Source organism: Poromitra crassiceps, assembly GCF_964638095.1.
Source record: "Poromitra crassiceps genome assembly, chromosome: 23".
NCBI classification, from domain to species: Eukaryota; Metazoa; Chordata; class Actinopteri; order Beryciformes; family Melamphaidae; genus Poromitra; species Poromitra crassiceps.
The window spans coordinates 23,942,910-23,954,990 of record NC_139639.1 but is presented as its reverse complement, the minus strand read 5'-3'; the positions used below and the strand labels follow the sequence as shown (position 1 = coordinate 23,954,990).

Sequence of the window (12,081 nt, the reverse complement as noted above, 5' to 3'; positions counted from 1 at the left end):
GAGAGAGAGAGGAAGAGAGAGAGAGAGAGAGAGAGAGAGAGTGTGTGTGCGTTCTGGACTGGACTAGTAGACCCAAGGGACAGCCAGTTCTTTTGATTAAGTATGCTGTATGGTTCTATGTACAGTTTGGCTCTGTTCCTCACCAGTAAAGTCCTTCACACCTTCTGTGTTTCCTCAGTCGTCCTCACGTACAAAAGCAAAAGAAACTGACAGACTAATTGCAAGGTTCTTACACTTTTTACAAACACCATACCTCGTTTTCCAGACTTCATTCAAATATTTTTGTCGGTTTGCAATTTCAAGAATGCTGAAGAATGAGGAGCAATACGAGTGTCAACTAGGCCAGCTATTCTCAACCACTGGGCCGTGGCCCACTGGTGGGCCTCAGAGCACCTTGTAGTGGGCCACGGAGGTAGTGGTATTGTCAAATATATTAATTAAAATAAAATAAAAAAGTGTGATGACAGTTAGTTAGCTAGTTATTTATTTATTTTTATATCTAAATGTGCTCAAGAATTATATAGATCAAAAACTTCAATTAAAATGCATAATTTCAATTACATTTTTTCCTCTGTCTTTCATTTATCTGGGAAGGTGGTCCTCGGAACGGTTTTAACAATCAGAAGTGGGCCTAAAGTTACAAAAGGTTGAGAACCCCTGATCTAGGCTGCATTCTACATCCTACAACTAAAGAATACTATTCCCAGCAACAAGTATCTGAAATTGAAATGGCATCGAAACGATATAAAATGTGTAGTAATACGTGCACAAATGACTTGTGCACAGTATGTCTGCGTGTCTGCCATGTGTGTGTGTTTGTGAGAGGGTGTGTCTAGGTCTAGCTTCCTGGTGGGGCGGAGCTAGAGAGCCACCAGTGTAACTGGGAGCACCTGGCCAGTGTTCCCAGTGAGACGGAGGCAGCGGAGTCTCTCTCCTTCATTGCGTGTTCTCTTGTTATGTCGGTGTCCTTTTTTGTACTACTGTTGAATGTAATTCACTTGCTTTGACTCTGGGGAAAAGGAAGTACAACAAGCAGCACAGTATCACAGACCCACGCCTCAGCTTAATGCACAGCACATGTCTGCTAGTGACAGCAGCTGCTCTGCTCTGTGTGGACAAAGACAGTTGTCTGTTTTATTCCACGGACTGAGTCTAGTCTGCCTCGACATGTCATGTTAGCGCTGCTCCTTTTATGCAGAATACAGAATTCTCACGATAGTGTGTGTGTGTGTGTGTGTGTGTGTGTGTGTGTGCGTGCGTGCGTGTGTGTGTGTGTTGGCGGGGGTGGCGGGGGCACTTCTGTGCGTGAGAGAAAAGTCCCTTCGGCATGATTACGCAAGCCCAGTCGATGATATCATCATCATCATTAAATCAATGAGAAGAAGGAGGGGTGGGTGTGAAAAAGATGGGATTCAAAAGGGGGGGGGGGGCTGTACCTGAATGAAAGGAGATCTGCTTTCATGTCAGTGTAATAATGGCTACTATGGATGGTCCTGATCCTCCTGCTGGCTACCTCTCAATCTTCTTTCCCTGCTTTTTTTAACTTCCTAATGAAATCAACTCATAGGATGACTCGAGCTCAGTGAGCCCACATGACAAAATTACAATCAATGAAGGGAGGGATGCACAGCTCACAGCTCAGTGGTATGGAAGGCTGGACAGAGAGGCACAGAACCTCTGTCCACTTCAATTATATCCATTAGCTCTGAGGACAGGAGGCAGAGGGAGGACACTGGATGTCCAACTCGCCCGGGAGGATGGAGGTTCAACTTATATGTCTCAAAATGGTTGTGTTTACGTTAAATCATTCTCTGATAATTCTCTAGATGGGCAGGCAATCCTCAATCTTCAAAAGTGTCTTCAAGTCGTTCTCATATTTAACACACATATTTCAGCCATCAGTCATGACCAACATTGACGCTTAATTAAAGTGTATTTTTACTTGTTATGGCGTCTCGTTTACATTGATTGAACGGTAGATACCTGTGCAATATCTGATACTATATCTGTATTAGTCTTTGTTTACAATCCTGTGTGGCTTATTTATACATATACTGTACATCTCATTCACATATACGTATTTAAAATAGACACTTTTCTCATACTAATTATTATTGAATGAATTGTTACTGTAAATGTTTAAATGCACCCTTGTGCTTGTATGTTTTAGCCTGTGCAAGTGTACATACCTTTTTGTTTGGTACATTGAGAGCAATGCAAAGCGGAGCTAAATCCCATGTATGTGTACATACTTAGCCAATAGCCAATAAAGCTGATTCTGTTTCTCCATACTGAATGATAAAGCTCAGATTAAGTGTGAAATGTGAAAGACTAGTGCACATGTGATGCAGTGATTAATATATAGCTGCTCCTCCATGACATTACCAATACCAAGAATCCTCTGTTTGCAAATGCTTATGTATGAATCCTTAAGACAAACTCATATTTAATTTTGGATATATTGGAAAAGCAGCTTCAAGAGCAACAGCAACAGAGAATGGAGGACGGGTTTAAGAAAGAGAGAGGGTGAAAGAAAGAGGGGAAGAGAGAACAGACGAGAGAGGAACAGAGAGACCAAGCAAACACTGATCTTACCTTCAAGCACTGTAAGTTTGGCACTGGTGAGGATGTCTCCAGCACTGTTGGTGGCTGTGCACTCGTAGATGGCCTCGTCCCTGTGCGTGCGCAGCGGCTGGATGCGCAGCACCGAGCCCGAGCCATCGTCAAACTCAATCACCTGGGAGAGCCGGAGGAAAGCACAGGGCAGGCGGGTGATTTTCTCTCTTTTTCACCATTTCAAGTTGTTGCGACATACGACATTTGTAGTGAGAGATGACTGTTTTCCTGCTTTTCATCTTCCTGATCAGAGTCACATCCCAGAAGGAACACGCTGCCAATGTTTGCCAATTGTTGCAGCTTTACCGCTTTCTCCAAGCTTTTGTATCCTGCTTCACAACCAGATCTTTCACAAGCAGGACATGGCTCGTTTTTCAGCCTAACTAATAATAGCTAATGATATAATTGAGCCTAATTTAGCCGCCATGTTTCGGATTACTGTTGGCCGCCCTGTTTCCGTTCGGATTGCCGATTTTTTTTTATGTATCCAAAAAAGCACTCACAATTTGCACTGGAACCAGAACAGGGAGCAGATCCCGCAGTGAAAACTACAATGACCCCCAGGCACCACTGATGCACTATAAGACATTACAGGGGAAACACTGGTTGGATGTAGTGTGAGATCCCACCTGAGGCGCTCGCCTCTGTTCATATAGGTTCAAAAGAGGAGAGGAGGAGGAGTGGAGCCGAGAAGAGAGTCAACATCAAGGGGCCGTGCGGCCTGGAACGAGAGAAGCTGTGTAGGAGCAGAGCAGGGGGAGGCTGAGGGCGCGACATGAGTGAAGGAGATGAAGCAGACTATATACATCAAGATGGAAGCAGATTAAAGAGCAGGCAGGCCTGTCTGGTCTCGCTCGGATAAGAGAAGACTTGGCACGCTGCTCCATAACAGGCCAATTGATTGTGTGCGTGTGCATGTATGCGTGTGTATGTGTATGTGTGTGTGTGTGTGTGTGTGTGTGTGCGTGCGTGCGTGTGTGTGTGCGTGTGTGCGTGTGTGTGTGTGTGTGTGTGCGTGTGCGTGTGTGTGTGCGTGTTCCTCAGAGCGTCTGCCCACCTCAAAGCGCTGAGAGCTGACTTTCTTGCCCTTCTTCATCCAGGTGATCCTGGGTCTGGGGTCGCCCGCGGCCTGGCACACAAACGACGCCACGCCTCCTGAGATGCCCGTCTGGTCCTCGGGGGATTTGACGAAACTTGGCACGCCTGACAAAACAGGGAGGAGAGGAACAGAGGGAGGTGGAGGGGGAGGGATGGGAGAAGGGGGGGGGGGGGGGAATGTTAGCGCTTGGTGCTACAGTCACGCAGCCATGTAGAACTGGTTATCTACGGATATCGCTTTCTCCACGACAAAGGCAACAATGAGAGAACTCGCACAGGCATTGTTGCTGTAAACACCTGCAGACAAATCATGGGAGAAGCTTCCAGTCTTTGTTCGCCTGCATGCCTCTGCATCATGTTCCATTTCTCACCTCTGCTTTGATGGCAATGTAATGTAATGTAATCTAATGTAATCTAATGCAATGTAATCTAATGCAATGTAATCTAATGTAATGATGTAATCTTAATGTAATGTAATCTAATGCAATCTAATGTAATGTAATCTAATGCAATGTAATGTAATGTAATGATGTAATCTTAATGTAATGTAATCTAATGCAATGTAATCTAATGCAATCTTAATGTAATGTAATGATGTAATCGCAATGGAATGTAATCTAATGCAATGTAATGTAATGTAATGTAATGTAATGATGTAATCTTAATGTAATGTAATCTAATGCAATGTAATGTAATCTTAATGGAATGTAATCTAATGCAATGTAATGTAATGTAATGTAATGATGTAATCTTAATGTAATGTAATCTAATGCAATGTAATGTAATGTAATGATGTAATCTAAATGTAATGTAATCTAATGCAATCTAATGTAATCTTAATGGAATGGAATGTAATACAATGTAATGTAATCTAATGCCATGTAATGTAATCTTAATGTAATGTAATCTAATGCAATGCAATGTAATGTAATCTTAATGTACCGGTAATGTAATGCTAACAATCAGAGTGGGAAATCAATTAAAGCCATCAGCCAAATGTTGTCAAGTTTTGGCTGAGGCGTGTGGGTTTGTCTACAGTGCCAGCCATTTTGGCAGGTAGTCAAGTCCCTTAGCATTCTAACAAATCATGTTTGGCTGGTAAAACGTTCAAATTGGCCGGCATATCTTGGAATCCAACCACCGCTGTGGCCTGTGAATGAGAAAGTTGTGTCAAAAACACCTTTAAAGCATCTTTGTAATCAGTGGCCCCAAGATGTCAGGCAAGCTGCAACGCCACTTTATGGATCCATCATAACTCTGCAGAGAGAGCACCAAGGCTAACTGCCATGTTGTTGTCATGACGTCACCTCTTCCTCTTCGGGAGTTATTGCGTGATGTTGCTCGTCAAAGCAGCACAGGAGCGACGCCACGCTATCTCCGCAAACACCTGTGCCTGCAGTTTCAGCTGTACGCCCCCGGGGTGTTTTCACCACGCCGCCACGCCCAGCATCATTGTGCACGGGACAATGGAGCGTGTTTCAGCGCCCCCCCCCCCCCCCCCCCCCCCCCACACACACCCCACGCTGTCTCGCTGACACCATCACGCTGCGATGTGCGCACCTTAGCGGCGTGCTACGCCCGCATTCTTCATGTACGACGAGCCTGAGACGTGCATATGATGAGTCTGGCTTCAGCGACGTGCCACAATCTCCTTATTACCGGCTCCGTCGGCTCGCGTCTCGTCTCCAGAGTCGTTAAAGAGGGAGGTGGGGAAGACCTAAAGCACAGCGATGACGGGCACAGCGCCCGCCCCCCCCCCCCCCCCCCCCCCCCCCCCGGAGACACACACAAGGGGGGGGGGGGAGTCATTACGCTCTGTACACAGAGGAGATGTCAGCCTTCCCTCGCTGAGCACACGCTGGGGACAAGCCACCGCTCTTCCTCTTTTTATGTGTTCTAATAAAAGATGGGAGGGGGATGGAGGCTGAGAATCGATATCTAGTTAACATAACATAGCACCTCCTTCACATGTGGCCCGGGGTCTGTGGTGGGAGCGTTCTCCACGCTGTACCAGTTAAATCATCACTCTCCGCCCCAGCCTGGCAACATCACTGATGCTACTGAGAGAGAGAGAGATAGATAGTGAGAGAGGGAGAGAGAGAGAGAGAGAGAGAGGGAGAGAGAGAGAGAGAGAGAGGGAGAGAGAGAGAGAGAGATAGATAGTGAGAAAGGGAGAGAGATAGAGAGAGAGATAGATAGATAGTGAGAGAGGGAGAGGGAGAGAGAGAGAGAGAGAGAGAGAGAGAGGTGGCACTGGCTGTCCTTGCTCTAGGACGTATCTGCAGTTGAGCTTTCATCAAGCGATAAAGCGATGTACAATAGTGGGGATATTGTAAGCGTTCAGGTGCCAAGGTGTGTGTGTGTGTGTGTGTGTGTGTGTGTGTGTGTGCAGTAGAGATGTGTGGTGCTTGTGTACGTTCAAAAGGCTGTGAGATGAGTGGAGTGGCCACTGCAGCAGGCCATACTGAATGTATCCTCACTGTCATTGCATCAAATTTCAAATAATGTGCACACAGTGGCTGGCAGCCCAACCTATAAGGGTTTAGCCTTTTACATATAGAGCGACTCAACTGTCAGCACAATGATTTGGCATGGGCAGGTCTGGTGTCACAGGTGTCGCAGCGGTGCAGTCAGAATAGAAGGTAATTCCTGAGGAATCCTAAATAATCACTGCATGCGTTCAACACTGTCAAAAGTGAATTCTAGGAAGGCCTAATAACTGTCATTACCTGCACAAAAAGATATCAGTGGACTGGATACACATAATGTAGGTGCCATGCTTTCATTTATATCAATTTATAAAACAAAAATAATAACGCTTTATTTTTTCATAACAAAACCAACCGTTCCAGGTTGTAGCCACAGCAAAACAAATTCTATGCCATGGTAGCACTTGCTGCCTGTGTATACCGTATGCACTTCCCTGTGTTTGCAATAAACAGTAGTTCAACGTATCCATCCATCTGTGACCTGTCACCCCCTCATAGTACATCAACCCACCTGACATTTGAATATCATTTTCCTCTTGCTTCTTCCTCAGAGGAAGTTTTAGATTAGACTCACTCAACTAGAGACTGAGAACTTCCTCCCTGCTTCCGTTGAAGAGGTGACGTCATGACGACATGGCAGTAGCCTTGGTGCTCACTACGGAGTTATGTTCACTCAGCAATTGTGACGTCACTGATGATGTCATAGACATTGTGACATCATCACTGATGAGGTCATAGACATTGTGACACCATCAGTCACAATTGCTGTGATGTCACAATTGCCCGAGTGTAACCAAAAACCCCAATTGCTCGAGTGACATCGATGATGTCATAGACGATGATATCACTGATGATGTCATAGACGATGATGTCACAATGTCTATGACATCATCAGTGAAATCACAACTGCTCGAGTGCCACGCCGCAGGCGAGCTGCGGGCGAGGCCGTGCAGCCGAGCTGTCCACAGTAGTTGTGTTAAAGTTGAAGAGGAGGCCTTTCACTTTGCTGCTAAGAGGGAGGATCAGGAAGCATCAAACAGCTCCGGGCACATGCTTCAAATGAAAAGGATACAGGCTCAGAGCCCATCTAGTGCCGGCAACACATAATGAGCAACCGCTGCTTCTGAGAAATAGTACCCATTTTGAGGCATTAGTGGAGGATAGGAGTAAACTGTCCCTGCTCAGCCCTTCTGCCTGGTATTAATCCTCTTAAACAAGCTCCCATATCTCCTGCTGGATTCCCATAGTTGACCTTTAACTTGAAGGCCAAACTCCAGCAAATTTGGAACTGTCCATCGTTAATCCATCCATCAGCACGTCTCAAAGAGTCCTGTGGTGACCTCTAATCCCTTACTTATGGACGGGGTTAAGACTGGTTCATACACACGACACCTAAAGGTCAAAGAAGCATTCTGAACAGAGACTGTGCACAGTGTGCAGAGTTCATTCTCCTCCATGATTGTTGCCACTACTTGCAGCCGAGGATATCAAACTGTTGGTTTGTCAGCTCTTTTCTAACAGAGGCAAAATCCAGACTCAGTATTTTCTGTTTCTTTTCTTTTTTTCCGCCTGTGTGCCATTTTCCCTGCTGTCAGGCATGCCGTTGTCACATGAAAACAATGGAAAAACACATAAAGCTACCTATGCAAATCCTCCTCTCAGCTAGTGACTGCCAGCATGGAGCTGTACTCTGTCGAGGCTTTGATACATCACCTTCAACACTCACACGGCTCCAACACAAGTTCTCTTCTCTCTGGAAGTGTGTTCCAAAGAGCTGCTGTCACCTTTAGGGCCAAGTTGACGTTGCGTTTCAGGATTGAGGCTATCTACCAATGAATACCTCTTTATTTGACAAGTGGGTGTGTCTTCCCTCTTGCAACATCAAAAAGGCATACGTGTTCTAGGGCTGCACAAACAATATGCCCAAAAAATCATATAAGTTAAGTTAAGTTATCCTTTATTTATCCCCATGGGGAAATTCATCCATTTGACCCATCCTCTACTAGGAACCTTCTTAGAACTAGGAGCAGTGGGCAGCCACAGTGCAGCGCCCGGGGACCAACTCCATCCATTGCATATTGCGATTGTACTAAGAAATATTGCGATTGCGATATGTGATATGATTTTAGTGGGAATGTTCATTTTTTCGATTTATTTTTCACACAAATATAAAATAAAAATGAGAAAAAAGATTTTTATTGGGGTCTGTACCAAACAAGCATGTTCCCATACGTCTGGAGAATATAAGTTGTAGGCCGGGACGTCTCTGTAGCACCACAATGCTTCATTTAATGGTATGTTGTTGTGACACATTTTTTCTTTGTCAAATAATAGCAGGCTCCATGCAATTTGGATATTGCACTTAGCCATATTGCCATTTGGATTGCGATTCGATTCATTGTGCAGCCCTAATGTGTGCCCAGTTGTCTTGTCAATTCAGATTTGGCCTGCAGTCAGGCTATATTGACAAATCTGCATAGAATAGATGGCTTGTCTCGGCAGCATGGAGGTAGGTCATAACAGGCCACTGGTTGCGACGTGTGTGGGGATTAAACAGCTTCTCTCAGGTTAACCTAATGCCTGCAGCAGCACTTGTGAAGGTCTGAGGTCGTTAGAGATGAAAGGTGTGGGAAACCCTGACCTCCCAGGCAGGTTCCTCTGTTTCTTTGTTCTTCACCAAACAAAGCCCCAAGGTGTTGAAACAGGTGACCAGGAACACCTGTCAACGCATGTATTAAACCTACGACCTTTCCCTCATGCCTTTGTCGAGCCAAGGACAGGAAGGAGTGATGAGTGTGTATAAGAGGAATGAGCCAATAGGAGCATGTCATTCTTCAGGGACTGTGTGAGGGGGGGGCGAGAGCAGAGGGGGAGCTTTAGTAGGCTAGATCAAATGGAAAGACGTTTACCGCAATATATATATATAATTATATTGTTTTTCATCATTCGGCCACACTCCAAGCACTACCAGTGTTATGGCATTTTTCCCAGGCCGTAATACAGTGTCCTCTTTCCTCCGCGTCAGGGGCCTGGGCGCGCGGGGCTGTAATGAATGCAGAGACAGCAGGGGGAGGCAGCTAAATGGCACTAGTGTGGCTAACAATTAGCGTATTCCCAAGTCTGCCAGAGTGCCCATCGAGAGCTACTCTGTAGAGTAGAGTATCATGGATCGATACGCGCGCGGCAGAGTGCAAACCATTAATTCTTATTAATAATGGATTAGCAAGTGATCATTTTCACGAGGAAACACTTAGTGCAGATTTGTCTGATGGCATTAGCCCTGGTTGTTTTTAATGGGACACTTCCATTAGGGCCTTTTCAGGCCATTAGCAAGCAACTTGCTTGCAATTAATTCCACATAAAGCTGCCTCCCTTGCAAGTTATTTACCCCGATAAAGTCAACTGCACTTCAGGCTGTTTGTTTAAACCAATAAACATCATGTTTGCTACTATATCTGCACTTCTACTTTACAGCCAAACGCCAACAGAACATCCTTTTTGCTTCAAATTATACAAATACCTAGCACATCTCAGCATTTATGCAGACAGGTCCTTCAGTCCGAGTAATACTAACTATACTAGTCAAAAGAAAAGAAGAATGAGAAGAATTAAAGTTGACCAAAAAAGAGACATAAATCCATTCTTTTGTGGGATAACTCTTCAACTTTAGGTTCATCAGAAATACAGTGAACTCACAAAGGCATTCAGATTCATCATCACAGAGATGTTTGAGGCAAAAAGCCTAAACCCATAGAGGGAAGGAAACCATGCAACTTTCCATACTCCTGTGGAGCGTGAAGGAAGGCTTTCTTTGGGGCCTTCCAGTCCTCAGTGAATTATTCAAGACCGCAGAAGATGAACATCAACTCTAAGTGCAATTACCCATCACTCCTCTCCTCCCAGCGTGAGCCACGTTAATGTAATGGCTTTCATCTTCTCAAGCCGATTATGAAGCGAAGTATCTCTCTTCTCTTCTGTCACTGACAATGTGCCATCGTTCTGCCAAAATATATAGGCTATAATGTATAATGTCTTGGTGACAAATGTCTGCGGTGGGCATTCAAAGTAACTTTTTCAAACACAGCCTGACTGTGTTGGATGAATGCCCCTTTGTGCGCCACCTTTTGATGATGAAGATGTGGGTCTTCTTGCCAGTAATGAGGGGTTGAGTGCTATCATACGAGGAGGACGCCTGAGGTTTTACATTACCCCTGGTATTTAAAGTGGCACCCACCTCGTCTATTCAAAGATGACTCACTACCTACGCTATGAATTCTTACAGTCGCCTGGCGTTTGAAGGGAAAGTTCTCAAAGACCTGAGACAAAGGGAGACATACTGCTCTATGATGTCTCTGTTATGCATACTTCAAGACTCAACAATTAGGCCTACTTGTCTTTCTCAATTGCACACGGGGAAAAAAGCGACCACTTCAAACCCGTCAATGAAAGTAACGACAATGAAACGAAGGCAAGCAATATGCTACTTTGTACAAGCAATCGTCACAGCTAAGACACAATGACTTGCTCAATGCTTTCCATTATCATGATCTGAAAACTGATGTGTAGAATGGCGTGCAATGTGGACAGTGCAAATCCATGTGAAGTATTTGATCAGCTCTCCATCTCTGCAGAGCAAGATATTTAGTCTAGTAAGTATATGGCCCTAACCTAAGACAAGCCTCCTAATGTGCCTCGTGAAATGCACAGATCATCTAAATAACCCTGGGGCTACATCGCCTCTAATGTGCATTTAACTTGATGAAATGTTCTCATTTGCAGTGTCATGAAATAAAGTGCTTTTACGTTTCAAAACACAGAAGGACGTCCATCTGCTACATTTGCAGGCGAATCATGAGCATTGAATGCAAAACAAAATCGCTAAAAGTATATTTCGAATGTGCCTTGAAGATGTAAACTTTAGCTGGAGACCTTTGTGATGCAAATACCAACTACTCTGTAAAGTTGCTGTGACAGGGTGGAGTGCGATCCGCACCACTGTTGAGGGCTGCCGAGGACCTGTGGCACTGGGCCACCGAGCACCTCCCTTCTCTCAGGGCGCTCCGGAGAACACGGGGAGCTGACCTCATGTTGAGGGGCTGCCCCCTGGAGGACGAATGGAAGCTCCATCCCAACAATCCCAACAATCCCAACAATAGGGGACCAGACCGCTTCGGGAGGGCGGAGGTGGACCTGTTCAACCACTCAGCAGAACGCTCACTCTCCCCTGTGGTTCTCCCTGTTCCCCCGAGACGCTCCCCTATTGGGGGGTGGATGTGCTTTTCCTACCCTGCGGCTCATTCCTCCCCTGCTGGAGAGGAGGGAGAGACTGTCACTCATCCTGGTGGCCCCGGACCACACAACGGCACAGTGGTACGCGGAGATGAGACAGCTGCTGGTGGCACCGCCCTGGATGGGCCCCCAGTTTTGGGGGGGACGTTGGATCAGGCACGATGCCCTGCCTGGGGCACTGGGGCAGCCTCTCACAGTTTGGTTCTCCATCTCCAGAGAACAAGCTATTTATAAGTATGGCCTTAACCCACAAGACAAGCCTGCTAATGTGCCTCCTCGTGAAATGCACAGTTCATCTAAATAACCCCGGGGCTACATCACCTCTAATGTGCATTTCGTTTACTTGATGAAATGTCCTCATTTGCGGTGTCATGAAATAAAGTGTTTTTACGTTTCAACACACTGAAGGACATCCAACTGCTGCATTTGCAGGCGCCTGTGAGCATAGAGTCTCTCAACACTAGGCGACGTGAATGCAAAACAAAATATGAAAAGGGAAAAGTATATTTTGAATGTGCCTGGAATATGCAAGCTGTAGCTGGAGACCTTTGAGATGCAAATCCCAACCGCTCTGTAAAGTTGCTGTGGG

General features: G+C 45.6%; 1 protein-coding gene across 6 annotated transcripts in view; it reads right to left on the bottom strand.

The window, feature by feature from the left end:
• The window catches only part of ptprfb (protein tyrosine phosphatase receptor type Fb), a 216,915-nt gene that overhangs the window by 126,658 nt on the left and 78,176 nt on the right, over nt 1-12,081 (bottom strand). For all 6 annotated transcript variants that reach the window (XM_083659338.1, XM_083659337.1, XM_083659339.1 and 3 more), the window contains exons 3-4: nt 3,674-3,819; nt 2,596-2,737 (exon numbers count right to left, since the gene is read on the bottom strand). In XM_083659338.1, coding sequence (XP_083515464.1) covers nt 2,596-2,737; nt 3,674-3,819 — 288 coding nt within the window. The remainder of the gene's footprint in view (nt 1-2,595; nt 2,738-3,673; nt 3,820-12,081) is intronic.